This window comes from Macaca fascicularis, chromosome 7, assembly GCF_037993035.2.
Source record: "Macaca fascicularis isolate 582-1 chromosome 7, T2T-MFA8v1.1".
In the NCBI taxonomy this organism is placed as follows: Eukaryota; Metazoa; Chordata; class Mammalia; order Primates; family Cercopithecidae; genus Macaca; species Macaca fascicularis.
The window spans coordinates 141,088,954-141,106,969 of record NC_088381.1 but is presented as its reverse complement, the minus strand read 5'-3'; the positions used below and the strand labels follow the sequence as shown (position 1 = coordinate 141,106,969).

The following is an 18,016-nucleotide window of genomic DNA, read 5'->3' as shown; positions in this document are numbered from 1 at the left end:
TACTCATTCCTACTTTAAACTCTTTTAGCCATTCCTTTTGGTATTTACCTCCATAATTAATTATAAGTAGTATGCTCATTGTGCCATAACTTGATGTTTTAATTTGGGGTACTTATTCGCCTCCTATAGAGAAGATAAAGCATTAGGTCTCATCCTCTTCTGCACGTAAATGTAACTCTTCCCGTCTTCCCAGTGCCATAACCTTATATTAAATTCAGTTTTATATTCTCACTATGCAAATAATATTCACAACTAAACTACTTTGCTACAGCCAGAATATACTATAATTACATTTGCTTTTTTGAACAAGTTTTTGTTTTCCTTGGAAAACTGCCTCATTTTTTTCCATTGATGAATTTTATATTATTATCTATGACTAATTTATCCTGAAATGCTCTGACAGAGTTCAACCACATCAGATAATCTCTCAGTTCGTTTTTTTGTTTGTTTTTTCCTTGCACAGATATCCCTCTCGGAGCCCTATGCCCTTTTGTTCCAATGTAACTTCTAGTTCCGTTAACACAGTGATTTAACTAGGGATAGCACCTCCCTTCTGGGGAGTGTTTGGAAATAACTAGGATGGAGGAGTTTTTGATTACCGCAAAGCCTCAAAGCCATTATTGGCATTTAGTGGGTGAGCGGCCAGGGATGTTAAATATCTTGCAATGTGAGGGGAAGTCCCACACAATGAAGAACTGTGCCCCCCAAAATATCAGCAGCACTCTCACTGAGGAAGCCTGCAGTTCATCCAGCCTTCCCATTTCAAAGCCCTTGCTCATGCTGTCCCTCTCCTGGAAAGCTCTTCCTCCATCCTTCAGCAAGCCATCACCTATTATCACTTCCTCAGGGAAGCAACCCTTGACTTTCCAGGATACGTAAAATTCCACTAATATAAACTTTCACAGCAACTTATACGTCTTCTTTGCAGTACCTATCACAACTGTATGAATTATTTATGTAATAATTTGTTGACCATCTATCCCCCCAAATAGACTATAAGCTCCACAAGGGCAGGGGAAATCTTGTTTAGTGCTATATCCCGAGGGCCTAGCACATAGTCAGGTGCTCAGTCAACATCTGTAAAAGGAATGAAATTCTGTTGTATCACTCACTCACTCATACATACATATATACCTACATGCTCACAACCATTAGATTTTCTTTAGCTTAACACAGGTTAACTCTGTAGATTTCCTGGCTTTATAAAACATAAACTCTCCCTTTCCTGACAAACAGCACCTCAATTAAGGCCTTTTTTCCCCTCACCAATATTTATTTTGCCTGTTGTTTTTCAGATTCCTCATAAAAGTCAGCCCTTTTTTGTTTTTCTTTCAAAAAGTAAGCTTTTTTTTTAACTGTTTATATTGTGCTATTATTCCTCAATCCTTTTTTATCTTTTTTTTTTTTTTTTTTTTTTTTTTAGTGTGTGGGAAGGTAGCCTCCATTCCAGAAAATTGAATTAAAGCTCCCCCTCAACTCCATCTAATAACAACTTCTAACTTGTGTTCTCCTTAATATGTTCTGTAGTATCCTTAAAGGACTTTTCACTCTCATCCTAAGTCATTATTATTATTCATTATTATTATTATTTTTGAGGCAAGATCTCACTAAGTTGCCCAGGGTAATCTGGAACTCCTTGGCTCAAGTGATCCTCTTGCCTTGGCCATGTAGCTGGGACTACAGGCTTACATAACAGGACCCAGCTCATCCCAAGTCATTCTTATCCTCTTCTAAAAAGTCATATCCACCTAGAATATTTGATCTTCTCAGTATAAACATTAGCACATCTCAAATCGTATTTCAGTTACTCTGGCCATGTTAGACAAGAAGTTCCTATTGTTATGTTGTTTATATTTTGCTTTTTTTTGTTTACTTATATTTCCTTTATTGTCTGTATCTTTTAGGAGGTTCTTACTTTTACATGTTTGGAGAGAGTTTTTTTTCTTTTTAAAATCATGACTTCTAAAAAACAAACAAAAAACAAAAACAAAATCATAACCTCAACCTGAACCTTTCCATGCTGGTATTCTGTATTTAATGGGAGGTGTCTTAACCTAGGGGTGCCTTGACTGTATTGTTGGGTTATGAGTATATGAACTCCTTAAATATTTATCTGTGTATTTACTGGGCATTACTATAGTTTTCAAGAGATTCTCAAAGGAGTCTATGATCAAAGAAAGATAATGAAAACATTGCTATACTGTTAGCTTATAAGATAACAGTGACCCTGAAAAACCAAGATATTATCTAATAAAAGTTACCTACTTTCTGCATTATACTTGGAATTTTTGGATACTCTCCTTTGAGCTTCCGGGTCTCCTTCTGCCATATTCACCAACCACACCATTGTTGCTGTTGAGAAAGACAAAATTCCAGGTAAACACTGGATACACAAAGTATGCACAGACAACACACAGGCCATCATTTCTCCACACAAATCGCCAATCTTCCTAATGCTACCTTAAGACTGTTCAACAATCAGAAGTAAAAATAATAAAAGGTTCTCTTTGGTTTTAGCAGATAAGAGAAAAAGTTCTGAAACTGAATGTTTACTGTAGTGCTCAAACTGCACCTGCTATCACAAAACTCTTCATCATCATTTTTAGTCCGTGAAAAGTAACCAGAAGGAAAACTGTTCAGGCCAGCAAGATTCCACTGAAACAATAGCTGGACTAGTTGAATGTTCTAAATTCCAGGACAAAAAGCCTCAGATGGTGATTATAATTCAAAAGATGCACAGAGTAAATTTCCTTCATAATATGTCTCACTTTTAGAACGTTCAATGATGCTAAACCATGTTTTAAACTTGAAGTGAGAAAAAACGTTAAAAGCAATAAACATAATAGGGATAGTCAAGTGGCCTCCTCTGTGACCCTTCTACAAAAACACATGTATATCAATATATCAATCTAGATCTAGATATACACATGTGCATCTCTACCACATATTAGCTCAGAGACAATGTGAAAACTTTAAAATGGTGCTTCTCTATTTCAGGCAGGAATGAAAAATAGTATAATCCCCATTGGTGGGAAATTTGGTAACATCTAATAAAACTACATGTCCATTAACCCTTTAACCCAGCAATATTACATTTTGGAACTTATCCTGAAGATACATCAACAATAACACTAAAGTACATATAAACAAACACATGACATATGGGGCTATGGCGGGAACCAAATGCCAGCAGCAAGCTGAGTCCAATCTGGTCACAGTAATTTTAAACAAGATACTTAGCATTTATGTCTCTCTGGCTTTTTATCACTATAATTTTATCCATGTTTCTAATACTTAGGCTTCTTGAAGAACTTATGAAAGAAATACACAAAGAAGCTGAACGACCGCCTTGTTATTTCTGAGGTCAACCGAGTTTCATTACAGGATAACACAACCAAATGATCAAAAGTTAACAGAAACCAGGCAGGCAATACACTGTTTAACTAAATCCAGATCTAAAGAAGAAAAACTGAAGGGCAACCACCAAGTATGAGGTTTATGGATTAGTTTTTATTTTCATTTTTTCTAAAAACAGGGTCTCACTGTGTTGCCCAGGCTGGACTCAAACTCCTGGGCTCAAGCAATCCTCCCGCCTCAGCCTCCCAAAGTGCTAGGATTACAGGCATGAGCCACTGCACCCAGCCTGTTTATGGATTTCTATAGCCTTTTGGAAATGAAGGCACCAGCAATTTATTAGGTTTTCATTCTTTATGTAAGTATGAAAAAATATAGCTACAAGCCCCTTTGTTTTAAGAGTTAATAGTATCATGAAAATCAATGGCCAGCTAACTTTTTCTGTAAATGGCCAGGGAGTAAACATTTCAGGTTTTGTGCATCACATATTCTTCCTTTTTCATTTTTTTTTTTAAATGTAAAAAGCATTTTTAGCTTATAAGCTGTACAGAAAACAGGCAATGGGCCACATTTGGCTTCAAGCAATAGTTTGCTAACCCCATGTTAATTATCATAAAATAGTACATTTGTTAAATAGTCCTAAAATAATATTTTTTAAAAATCACTTTTCCTTTCACCTCAACACCAACCACCTTAGATCAACAGGAAAATAAGCAGATTTCTTGTTTAAATTAAAAAAAAAAAAAAAAAAAAAAGGCCTGGCACGGTGGCTCATACTTGTAATTCCAGCACTTTGGGAGTCTGAGGTGGGTGGATCACCTGAGGTCAGGAGTTCAAGACCAGCCTGACCAACATGGAGAAACCCTGTCTTTACTAAAAATACAAAATTAGCCTGGTGTGGTGGTGCATGTCTGTAATCCCAGCAATTTGGGAGGCTGAGACAGGAGAATTGCTTGAATCCGGGAGGCGGAGGCTGTGGTGAGCCGAGATCGCGCCATTGCACTCCAGCCTGGGCAATGAGAGCAAAACACTCTGTCTCAAAAAAAAAAAAAGAAGAAAAAGAAAAGAAAAAAAAATTTTTTAATGTAGCCTAGGCTGGTCTTGAACTCCTGGGCTCAAGCAATCCTCCTGCCTCTACCTCCCAAAGTCCTGGGATTACAGTCACGCCCAGCTGGAAAATATGCAGATTTAAAAATTAACATAATATACCCTCCTCCAACTGATATGAAATCAAAAAGCTTTAGGTAAAATGATCTACCTCAAGGAATTGTTAAGTTTCCCTTCTAGTTAAGCTCTCAGAGTGAACCACTTCTACTAATGACCACTAGGTAAGAATAAATTAGCTCAAAAAGTAGGTGTATAATTTTTCTGTCAAAAGACAGAAGTAAAAAACAAAAATGCTCATACATTTCCTGTCAGTAAGAGCATTTTGCAAACTGAATACCCTAAACTGGGAGACAGTATTAAAATGCATAAAAGAATTATATTCATTGATTTTTAGAGAACAAATAGCCAGGATGACTGATTTAAAACTTTTTATATTCATGCTTATATTTACTTCAGGGAAAAAGTACTCATTGGCATTGCTGCTTTTTACAGTTAAAAAACAGAATGTAAGAAAAAAATGTAAGAAAAATTTAAGAAAAAATTCTTACATTCTGTTAAAAAAACAAAATAAAGGCCGGGTGCGGTGGCTCATGCCTGTAATCCCAGCACTTTGGGAGGCTGAGGCAGGTGGATAACCTGAGGTCCTGAGTTTGAGACCAGCCTGGTCAACATGGTGAAACCCCATCTCTACTAAAAATACAAAAAATTAGCCGGGCTTAGAGGCAGGCGTCTGTAATCCCAGATACTCAGGAGGCTGAGGCAGGAGAATCTCTTGAACCCAGGAGGCGGAGGTTGCAGTGAGCCGAGATTGCGCCATTGCACTTCAGCCTGGGCAACAAGAGCGAAACTCCATCTCAAAAACAAAAAAAACAAAACCTCTCAAACTCAATGATTTATAAAATCCTCAAATCTTCACCAGACATTTATTATTGCAAAAGAACAGATGCAATCTTCAACCTACCTGATCTACACAGGAGGTAAGGGTTTATACTCCTATTTTCCCACGTATGTTGAACTGTTTCTAAAATATTTCAGAATGTCTTACGTTCTGTGGTCATTAAATAGACTTGAGAGCTTTTTAAGAAACACATGCTAATCATCTCTGTATCATTCCAATTTTAGTATTATGTGCTGCTAAAGCGAGCACAGATGTGAGTTTTAAAAATATTATATATGATAGATATTTTAAAACACAGTAAATACTTCTGAGTATTAAATTAACATACATGTTTAATGTTACGGCAGACTGAAAGTCTGGTAATAATTCCTCACCCATCCCTGTACTCATACTCTTGACATGGACTCACTTTTAGTAGAATGTATTTTCCCTTCTCCCAACCTGTGGCTCAACTAAAAATATGGAAAAAAAAATTAGCCAGGCATAGTGGCACATGCTCGTAATCTCAACTACTCGGGAGGCTGAGGCAGGAGAATTGCCTGAACCCAGGAGACGGAGGTTACAGTGAGCCGAGACTGCGCCACTGTACTCCGGCCTGGGCGACAGAGCAAGACTCACCTCAAAAATAAAATAAAACAGGTTGGGTGCAGTGGCTCACGTCTGTAATCCCAGCACTTTGGGAGGCCGAGGCGGGTGGATCACTTGAGGTGGGGAGTTCCAGGCCAGCCCGGCCAATCTGGCGAAACCTCATCTCTACTAAAAATACAAACATTAGACGGATATGGAGGTGGGTGCTTATAACCCCAGCTACTCGGGAGGCTGAGACAGGACAATTGCTTGAACCCAGGAGGCGGGGGTTGCAGTGAGCCAAGATCACGCCACTGCACTCCAGCCCGAGCAACAGAGCAAAAGACTCTGTTTCCAAAAAACAAAAAAAAACAGGCCAGGTGCAGTGGCTCATGCCTGTAATCCCAGTACTTTGGAAGGCCGAGGAGGGTGGATCATGAGATCAGGAGATCGAGACCATCCTGACTAACACGGTGAAACCCCATCTCTACTAAAAGTACAAAAAATTAGCCGGGCACGGTGGCGGGCGCCTGTAGTCCCAGCTACATGGGAGGCTGAGGCAGGAGAATGGTGTGAACCGGGGAGGCAGAGCTTGCAGTGAGCCGAGACTGGGCCACTATACTCCAGCCTGGGCGACAGAGCGAGACTCCGTCTCAAAAAAAAAAAAAAAAAAAAAAAAATAGAATCTTCCCTCTCCTTGAAACACCTTTCCTGAAACCTGTTCTCCTATCAGGTCACCACCTGCTCTGCCTACGAGACAGGAATCTTTGATGTAGTGCATGACATTTACTATACCTCTCCTTCTTCACCACCCATTCTCTGCCCTACACTATCACTTCCACTGCCAGCACTGGCAAACCCCTGATACATGCATGCACACATATGCACCTTCCCTTTGGAGTATTGCTTCTGGTTCTATCACTCTACTGAAACTGCTCTCTTCAATGTCACTAATGACATCTTAGGGAGCAAATACTGTATGGTTTACAGTCCTCATTACCTTTGACTTCTTTATAACATTTGATATTCTCTTTTTTTTGGAGGGGGGTTGAAGCCTTGCTCTGTCACCCAGGCTGGAGTGCAGTGGCACAATCATGGCTCACTGTAACCTCCGCCTCCTGGGTTCAAGTGATCTTCCCACCTCAGCCTCCCAAGTAACTGGGATTACAAGCGTGCACCACTATACCCAGCTGATTTTTATATTTTTAGCAAAGACAGGGTTTCACCATGTTGGCCAGGCTGGTCTCGAATTCCTGATCTCAAGTGATCCGCCCACCTAGACCTCCCAAAGTGCTGGGATTACAGACGTGAGCCACCACGCCCAGCCTCTCTCCTTGAAATTGTTTTTCCAGTTACTCAACAGAAAAATTGGCAAAAAACATCTACAAGGATATACATCAAACTGATAACAGGGGTAAGTACTTGATAAGGCATTAAGATTAGAGATGACAGTTACTGTGAAATTTATTTTTATCTGTAATTTTTATCCTTTTTCAAGGACAATGTATTACTTGTATAATTAAGATTAATTTTACAGGGCTGGGAGCAGTGGCTCACGCCTGTAATCCTAATGCTTTGGGAGGCCGAGGCAGTTGGATTGCTTGAGACCAGGCTGGCCAACATGGTGAAATCCCATCTCTACTAAAAATACAAAAATTTGCCAGGCATGGTGGCGTGTGCCTGTAATTCCAGCTACTTGAGAGGCTGAGGGAGGAGAATTGCTTGAACCTGGGAGACAGGTTGCAGTGAGTTGAGATTGCACCACTGTACTCCAGCCTGGCTGACAAGGAGAGACTCTGTCTCACAGAAGAAAAAAAAAAAAAAAAAAAAAAAAAAGATTAATTTCACAAATATGAAAAAGATTATACCAAGCCCGTTACAAAATAAATTCAGATCTGTAGCTAAGAAACACATGAAAAAAAGTTCAAATAATCACCCAAGCATTAGACAAACAATAAAAAATAAAACAAGATGTTATTTTTTTGCCTGTTAGATCTCTCTCTCAGACATACATATGTGCATGTATGCACAGACACAGGCAAGGATTAACAAAGGGGTGGCCAGGCATGGTGGCTCACACCTGTAATCCTAGCATTTTGGGAGGCCTAGACGGGCGGATCACCTCAAGTCAGGAGTTTGAGACCCAGCCTGGTCAACATGGTGAAACCGTGTTTCTACTAAAAATACAAAAAATTAGCTGGGCATGGTGGCACACGCCCGTAATCCCAGCCACTCCGGAGGCTGAGGCAGGACAACTGCTTGAACCCGAGAAGCGGAGGTTGCAATGAGCCGAGATCACGCCACTGCACTCCAGCCTGCGTGACATAGCGAGACTCAGTCTCCAAAACAAAACACCAAAGGTGTAAGGAAACTGGTACTTTCGTTTACTGAAGGGAATGTAAACTGGCATAGCTTTTTTATGAGGTAATATGGCAAACTATCAAAATTTAAATACACACATCCTTTGACTTAGCAACTCTAAGAATACATCTTATAATAATATTCGTAAGTTCATTGATGCCCTCTGTAAGTGCTGCCTGTGATAGAAAATAAATTGAAATGATCTAAACGTCCATCAATGAGGATACCCACCACTGAATATCTACATAAGAGAACACTATGCAGCCATTTCATGTGCTGACATCAAAAAAGTCATGATACTGTAAAGTGAAAAATACTGGCTTGCCCAATTTTCCAATATTTTCTTCTACTTCCTGTAGTATCCTCTCGTTTCATTCTCTAAACATAGTAGTTGACAAAGTTTGACCCTTGTCTTCCTCTTCTCTTCTGCTTTTATTTGAATGGCTCGACAGTTCACAGAGCTTAACTACCACCTCTCTGCTAATGTTCTTCAAGTCTCTATCTCGAATATCAACTTTTTCCCAAGCTCTAGTACTTCATTTCTAAACTTCTGCTAGCAATGTCTACCTCAGTGACCCACAGGTACTGTCAACTAAATTAGATATGAGCCACAGAAAGATCTAAAACTAAACAGATTCCTCACACAAGAAAACATGGCCAGGCATGGTGGCTCATACTTGTAACCCAAGCACTTCGGGAGGTCAAGGCAGGAGGATCGCTTAAGCCCAGGAGTTCAAGACCAGCCTGGGCAACATGGCAAAACCCTGTCTCTACATAAAATACAAAAAAATTAGCCAGGTGTGGTAGTGTGTGCCTGTAGTCACAGCTACTTGGGAGCCTGAGGTGGGTGGATCACCTGAGCCTGGGAGGTCAAGGCTGCAGTGAGCCGTGATCATACCACTGTACTCCAGCCTGGGTGGGAGTGAGACCCTGTCTCAACAACAGCAACAAGAAAACACAGGAAAGCATTTTTTCTTCATCACCTTTCCTTCAAGCTTACAACTTCTCTCCTCAGTTGCTAGAACTATTGATTCTACCTCTGAATCCTCTCAACTCTTTCCCTTGATTGCTACTGCCACTACCATAATTCAAACCCCATTAATTTCCACCTAGATCATGGCAACATCATCTTAATTATGTCTAGTATGCTTCTCATGATCTCAGTGTCCACCCAACAATTCATCTCACACAGTGCTGCCAGCTTACAAAGGCACAGCTCTGCTCACATTACCCTTCCGCTCAACAATCTCCGTTCCCCAGTGATCACTGAATAGCAGACAGACATCTAAACCAGTCACTCAAAGGAAACCTTGAGCTTGCCCTAATCAATAACTCCTAACAGGTTTTAAAATGGGAATGCTGGTTCCCCAACATCTAAATATTTCCTTTCTTTCTATTCATATTGCAAACTCTCTTGAATCAACATCAGGTAGAAGACAATCATCTGCAAGGAAACAAAGAGATCTGCAGGAGTTTCAGGAATGCTGTGCATTTAAGATGAGAACAAGTACCATGAAAACAACCACAGTTACATGTGCTTCAGTTCCAATAAATTCTACGCTGATTACTACTTCAATATCATTCTCAAATACTTACAGGAGTAAATGAGAGCTGGAAAAAGTGTTTCATTTCTCTCCTGAGCTGTCTCAACCAGCATACGAAGTGGACCTTTCGGACACAAAACAGCCACTAAATCTAGAAAAAGAAAAACAGAAAAGACATCTGATAAAATGTATGGGCTAAACTTGTAAATCGGTGTTAGGGAGGAATTAACGAAGGGAAAAGGTTTAATGTTTTTTGTCTCTTTTTACACAAAAAGATGTTGAATGAATATGAAATAAATAGCAGGTGAACTGGTGGGGATGGGGGGACAACCTAAACAATATAAAACCATGCAGAACATCTGTAAAAATTTCATTTGGGTTTGACTGCTATTTGCTTAGTGTACAGTGTATTGTTACTGGGGTATAGGAATAAGTCTTCCCAGTTTAAAGGAAAGCTGCAGAGATGATGATGAGATAGACTATTTTAAGCAGTTGTCAACCTACAGTGATCAGAATCAGGGAGAAGTCACTTCTAAACTAATCACAGATATGAACTATAAATAAAAAGATTACTCCGAGATGAATTTAATACAGGGGATTTGACTGAACTTTTCAAAATATGAAGAGCAGAGTAGAAGAAATTCATCTCTTCTCCTTTTTAAAAGCAGTATTATGTACTACTGAGAAATACCTGAAATAAGAGGGCAGTAAATTTAAAACAAAATGATAACTCTCTGCAAGATAAAGTTTATTACTTCTTTACTCTTTGGTCACATTAAATATTCAGGTCTCAGAACATATGTGGTGCTGAAAAGTAGCTTATTTTACAAAAATAATAAATCAGAGGAAACAATATGCCTAAGTTATTCCTGTTTATACCACCATTTCTTTCCATCAACTGCAATTTTTCTTTCATTTTCTGTCATGAAAATTCAGAATATAGGCTGGGCACAGTGGCTCACGCCTGTAACCCCAACACTTTGGGAGGCCGAGGTGGGCGGATCATGAGGTCAGGAGATCGAGACCAACCTGGCTAACACAGTGAAACCCCGTCTCTACTAAAAATACAAAAAATTAGCCGGGCGTGGTGGCGGGCGCCTGTAGTCCCAGCTACTCGGGAGGCTGAGGCAGGAGAATAGTGTGAACCCAGGAGGCGGAGCTTGCAGTGAGCCAAGATCATGCCACTGCACTCCAGCCTGGGCAATACAGCAAGATTCCACCTCAAAAAAAAAAAAAAAAAAAAAAACCTCAGAATATAAAAATATAGAAATAATTTTAAACACTTAAAAATATAAAACAGGTATAGCTAAACTTTGTAAAGGAAGAATTGACAGCTTGTGTTGACATTATTGTCACTTAGATGCATTTAAATTTTAAAATTTCATGTCTTGCCGGGCACAGTGGCTTATGCTTGTAATTCCAGCACTTTGGGGAGGCTGAGGCAGCAGATTACTTGTGCTCAGGAGTTTGAGATCAGCCTGGCCAAGATGGAAAAACCCCATCTCTACCAAAAATACAAAAAAATAGCAGCTCACGGTGGCAGGTGCCTACAGTCTCAGCTACTCAGGAAGCTGAGGTGGGAGGATTGCCTGAGCCCTGGAGGTGGAGGTTGCAGTTAGCCAAGGTGGCGCCACTGCACTCCAGCCTAGGTGACAGAGTAAGACCCTGTCTCAAAAAAAAAAAAAAAATTCATGCCTCGAAGTGGTCATGTCTCTTTGTATAATAATATATATATGTACAATATAATATAGTATACAGAGGACCATAAGATAGTACAGTAATAAAACACACACACAGAAATCTCTACTCTCACCACTTCTACTTCAATTTGTTTGCATGAGAAGTCTGCCCTGCTCTAAAGTAATGAGATTTTCAACTTGTTTGACTCTGCCACATTCTGCAACTATTTCAGTTTTATTCTTTACTCTCCCTTAAAGAATTGCTAAATGATAAATCTGTTTATTTTTGTTTTGTTTTGAGACAGAGTTTCACTCTTGTTCCCCAGGCTGGAGTGCAGTGGCATGATCTCCGCTCACCGCAACCTCCACCTCCTGGGTTCAAGCGATTCTCCTGCCTCAGCCTCCCGAGTAGCTGGGATTACAGGCATGAGCCACCAAGCCCGGCTAATTTTGTATTTTTAGTAGAGACGGGGTTTCTCCATGTTGGTCAGGCTGGTCTCGAACTCCTAACCTCAGGTGATCTGCCCTCCTCGGACTCCCAAAGTGCTGGGATTACAGGCCTGAGCCACCGCGCCCGGCCAAATCTGCTTATTTTTTAGAGTAATTAAATTAAAATTGCTTTTGCTTTGAAAATTTCAGAACTTTTGTGACAAATTAAATCTTGAAACATTGTAAAAATGGAGCCGAGAATCACTACTCTAAACATTGGGTACAAAAATCTCTTTTGTTTAAAAGGAATTCAAAGCTCTGTAGAGATACTCATTTGTATGATGTGCAGACAGAATGGAGGGCTGATGGTAAAAATATTGTAATACAGTGAAAAGAATATTGGACTTGGGATTCAGATTCGAGATCAGAGTTTAAGCTTGGGCAAATAATTTACCTCTGTAAACTCCAAGTTTCTTAGCAGTAAAACAGGGATAATAACTACCTTGATATTTCATAGGATTATATAAAAATGTAACACTGGGTTGGGTACAGTGGCTCACGCCTCAGCACTTTGGGAGGCTGCTTGAGGCCAGGAGGTCAACACCAACCTGTGCCTGTAGTCTTATCTACTCAGGAGGCTGAGACAGGAGGACTGCTTGAGCCCAGGCTTCTGAAGCTACAGTGAGCTATAATCGTGCCACTTCACTCCAGCCTGGGAGACACAGTGAGATCCTGTTTCTTAAAACAGAAAAAATTTACTGATAGACACTGTTCTAAGTGTATTATTGTATTAAATAGATCATTTAATTTAATCTTCATAACTGACTTAGGAGTTGAGTAACTTGTCTAGCAAGTGATGAGTAGCCCAGGCGCAGTGGTTACATCTGTAATCCCAGCACTTTGGGAGGCTGAGGCGGGCAGATCATTTGAGGTCAGGAGTTTGAGACCAGCCTGGCCAACATGGCAAAACCCCGTCTCTACTAAAAATACAAAAATTAGCTGGGCGTGGTGGTGCACACTTGTAGTCCCAGCTACTCGGGAGGCCGAGGCAGGAGAATCACTTGACCCTGGGAGGCAGAGGTTGTAGTGAGCTGAGATCACACCACTGCACTCCAACCTGGGTGATAAGTGAGACTCCATCTCAAAAAAAAAGTGATGAACCCAGACATTCTGTCTCCAGACCCGGCATTCTTACTCACAGCTAAGCAAGAACAGATGGTTACTTTGCAAACCATCAAGTACTATACAACATTAGGTAATTATGAAAGTCAGAGAGAGTATACGACTTCTATAGTTCCACAACTGATTACTCAAATACAAGAACAGAACCAGTTCAATCCTATTTCCACAGACTTCTTCGTCAATCGAACGAGGATGATGTTTCCTACTACAGGCCACCAAACATTTTAGTAAGTATGTAAATAGTGATAAAAGTGTATGGCCAGGCCAGGCACGGTGGCTCACGCCTGTAATCCCAACACTTTGGGAGGCCGAGGCAGGTGAATCATGAGGTCAGGAGATCGAGACCCATTCTGGCTAACATAGTGAAACCCTGTCTCCACTAAAAATACAAAAAAGTTAGCCAGGCGTGGTTGCAGGCGCCTGTAGTCCCAGCTACTCGGAAGGCTGAGGCAGAAGAATGGCATGAACCTGGGAGGCAGAGCTTGCAGTGAGCCGAGTTTGCACCACTGCACTCCAGCCTGGGCGCGACAGAGCCAGACTCCGTCTCAAAAAAAAAAAAAAATGTATGGCCAGGTATGGTGGCTCATGCTTGTAATCCCAACACTTTGGAAGGCCAAGATGGGAGGATCCCTTGAGGCCAGGAGTTCCAGACAAGCCTGGGAAACACAGTAAGATCTCATCTTCGGAAAAAAAAAAATTTTTTTTTTTTTAAATTAGGCATGGTAGTGCATGCCTGTAGTTCTATCTACTTTGGAGGCTGAGGTGGGAGGATTGTTTGAGCCCAGGACAGGAGTTTGAGGCTGCAGTAAGCCATGATCATGCCACTGTACTCTAGCGTGGATAACAGAGAGGGATCCTATCTCTAGAAGAAAAAAACAAAAAGAAAAAAAAGAGTATGGCCATGGCCTTATAAGATAGAAGGGGTCACATATTAATCTCTGAAAATGCATCTCTTTTTGGCTTTCAAACAGGGCAATAGCCCCAGAGTACGTACCTGAAAGCTGCCTGGGTTAAAAGTTAGAGTATGTTCTAACTGTTCAGGACCCATGTCACACTGGTGGTAGAATGTGTATCTCACACTGTCCAAATTGGTTTTATTTTTAAAAGAATAATTCCATACATTACCTTATAAAAGTAGGTAACCTAATTTTGATTTTAAGTGAATTGAGGCCAGATGCAATGGCTCACTCCTATAATCCCAATACCTTGAGAAGCCAAAGCAGGAGGATTGCTTGAGCCCAAGAGTTCAAGACCAGCCTAGGCAATATAGTGAGACCTTCTCTCTACAAAAAATAAAAAAGTTAGTCAGGCATGGTGGTGCACACCTGTAGTCCTAGCTACTTGAGAGGCTGAAGTGGGAGGATTGCAAGAGCCCAGGAGTTCAAGGTTGCAGTGAGCTATGATTGCACCACTGCACCCCAGCCTAGGTGACACAGCAAGACTTTGTCTCAAAAAAAAAGAAAAAAGCTTATGCAGTATCATATAAAGGAAAAAAAATTTAAAAAATGAATTGAGCGTTTTGTGTGTCTACCACTCTGTGTTTTTTGGTTTGTTTTTTTTTTTTTGCTTTTTTTTTGAGACAGTCTTGCTCTGCCACCTAGGCTAGAGTGCAGTGGCACCATATCGGCTCACTGCAACCTCCTCCTCCTGGGTTCAAGCAATTCTCCTGCCTCCGCCTCTCAAGTTGCTGGGATTACAGGGGAACGCCACCACATCCAGCTAATTTTTGTATTTTTAGTAGAGACAGGGTTTCACCATATTGGCCAGCTTGTCAAAACCTCAAAATCTTTAAAAAAAACAAAAATTTTTTTGAGACAAGGTCTTGTTCTGTCACTCAGGCTAGAATGCAGCGATGCAATCATGGCTCACTGCAGCCTAGACCTCCTGGGCTCAATCGATCCTCCCACCTCAGCCTCCTAAGTAGCTGGGACTACAGGTGTGCACCACCAAGCCTGGCTAATTTTTGTATTTTCTGTAGATACGAGGTTTTGCCATGTTGCCCAGGCTGGTCTTGAACTCTGGGCTTAGGTGATCTGCCCGCCTCGGCCTCCCAAAGTACTGAGATTACAGGCGTAAGCTACCATGCCCAGCTGAAATCTTCAAATGAAAAAGTTATTATAGCGAATTAATGATTTACTGAAGAGCTATGGGATGTACATTTTACCATTTTCTCTAAATCAAGATGAAGAGACGAGGAAAGAAAACACTCCAGTGGGGCATTCCTGTGACAAACAAATTATCAGTCTTGGGCTTTACCATATACTGAAATCACAGCCAAGATGAGCCACGCAGTCCATTCAGGGAGGTACTTGATAAACACCAGGGCCATGAGGGCACTAATCATAATGAGATATGCCTGCTGGAGTCGAAGTGGACCTTTCCAGTGAATGGAAATCATTCCCACCACACCAAAATTCCAGATCAGGAGTGCAACAGTAATGTAGTCCACAGCAACGTTATAGGTTTTAAACACTTCCCTGAAAAAAAATTAAACAGATTTTAAAAGATTTACGTACAATTATTTTCATCAAAACATTATTTAGGCCGGGCGCGGTGGCTCAAGCCTATAATCCCAGCACTTTGGGAGGCCGAGACTGGCAGATCACGAGGTCAGGAGATCGAGACCAACCTGGCTAACCCGGTGAAACCCCGTCTCTACTAAAAAATACAAAAAACTAGCCGGGCGTGGTGGCGGGCGCCTGTAGTCCCAGCAACTCGGGAGGCTGAGGCAGGAGAATGGTGTGAACCCCAGAGGCGGAGCTTGCAGTGAGCTGCGATCCGGCCACTGCACTCCAGCCTGGGCGACAGAGCGAGACTCCGTCTCAAAAAAAAAAAGAAAAAAACATTATTTAGAATAATGTGATGGCTCCCAAACATTAGATATTCATATCCCACCTTTATAATTTTACCATAACCTATATCAACTGTGCTATTATTTATTTAATACTTTCCTTTAAATTAATTTACTCTTTTTTGGTTGGGTTTTTTTTTTTTTGAGCCAGGGTCTCATTTTGTTGCCCAGGCTGGAGTAAAGTGGTGCAATCACGGCTCACTGCAGTCTTGACCTCTGGAGATCAGGTGGTCCTCCCAGCTCAGCCTCCTAAGTAGCTGGGACAATAGGTGTGTGCCACCATGCCCAACTAATTTTTCTAATGTTTTTTGTAGAGATAGGGTTTCACCATGTTTGCCTAGGTTGATCTAAAACTCCTGGGTTCAAGCAATCCACCTGCCTCAGCTTCCCAAAGTGCTGGGATTACAAGCATGAGCCATGGTGCCTGGCCAATTAATTCACTTTTTTCCCTCAAGTTGAACAATTCACTTTTTTCCCCAAGCTGAACTTTTTCTTAACAGGAAGCTCTGTATCATTCATATAAATGGGAAATCAGCTGCACAGGCCATAACTATAAAAATAATTACAAAAAGGAAAAAAGATCATATAATACCTAAAATACCACACTATACTTTGGGAAATATTAGTTTAAAACATCTGAAATTAGAAAAAATTAAACATGTGCTAAAAAATTTTATAGCTAGGACATACATTTTCATACAATGAGATTTAGCAGTCATTAAAAATAGATATATGCAGGATAGGCAAAGTGGCTTACGCTCTAATCCCAGCACTTTGAGAGGCTAAGGTGGGAGGAACTTGAGGCCAAGAATTCCAGACCAGCCTGGGCAACACAGTGAGACCCTACCACTACAAAAACATTTTAAAATTAGCTAAAGGTGATGGCACATGCCTGCAGTTCCAGCTACTCAGGAGGCTGGGGCAGGAAGATAGCTTGAGCCTGGGAGTTGGAGGCCGCGTGAGCTATGATGACACTACTGCACTCCAGCCTGGGCAACAGAACAAGACTCTAACTCTAAAAAAGAAAAGAAAAAAAAAATATATATATATACATATATATATATATATGTATGTATTTTGGAATTTCAAAGTAGGAGATAAATCATCTTTCCGGATAGTATCTGAAACCCACAGTTTATGCTTAAAGGTGTGCTTTCTTTCTCCTTCAAAGCGGGAGAAGAATCATCATACACACACACAAACACACACACACTTTTATATATACACAATATAGGATCCCATTTATGATCCCATTTGTGCAAAATAGTGTGAGAGAAGAGTAGATGAGAAATTGATATATTAATTCCTGAAAGCATGACAGGACTTATCTTTAGGTGGTGGGAATCTGGTCATTTTTCTTCTTTATCATCTTACATAATGTCTTTTTAAAAAAAGTGACTATTCAGTATTTCTATAATGAACAAAACGCTATTTTAATTTTGGGGAGGAAAAATCCACCATCTAATAACAAAGAGATTGCAACTATAGAAGATGCCTGAGGTAACTGAGGAGAAAGCAAGCACGCCTTTAGGCATAAACTTTGAGTTTCAGGTACTGTCCAGAAAGATGATTCCTCTCCCACTTTGAAATTCCAAAATAGAGTAAACACTGAAATTTCTGGACAATGTAGATATTTATATTAAGCATTTCCGGTATCCTCGAACTAAAACAAAAACAAACAAAAAAACCTATTTATTACTCTTTGCCTAGGTAATACATGAATAAGATATAAAATTCACAACAGACACTAAAAAGTAGGTTTTCTCCCCATTGTGTCCCACGGTTCCCCTCTCTAGAGGAAAGCACTATTTTTTCTTGAGATGGGGTCTTGCTATGTTGCCCAGGCTGGCTATGAACTCCTAGGCTCAAGCAATCCCCGTCTCCACCTCCAAAAATGTTGAGATTACAGGTGTGAGCCACCGTGCCTGGCTGGAAAGCACTATTACTAATTTCATGTACATCCTTCCAGAAAGTCTATACATATCATACATATACTTTTCTACTTGACACAAATGATAGCATATTTTAATTTTTTTAATAGAGA

General features: G+C 40.5%; 1 protein-coding gene across 4 annotated transcripts in view; it reads right to left on the bottom strand.

Annotated features, from left to right (window-relative positions):
• The window catches only part of PSEN1 (presenilin 1), an 80,314-nt gene that overhangs the window by 8,203 nt on the left and 54,095 nt on the right, over positions 1-18,016 (bottom strand). For all 4 annotated transcript variants that reach the window (XM_015453975.4, XM_073997701.1, XM_005561705.4 and 1 more), the window contains exons 7-9: positions 15,378-15,598; positions 9,884-9,982; positions 2,266-2,352 (exon numbers count right to left, since the gene is read on the bottom strand). In XM_015453975.4, coding sequence (XP_015309461.1) covers positions 2,266-2,352; positions 9,884-9,982; positions 15,378-15,598 — 407 coding nt within the window. The remainder of the gene's footprint in view (positions 1-2,265; positions 2,353-9,883; positions 9,983-15,377; positions 15,599-18,016) is intronic.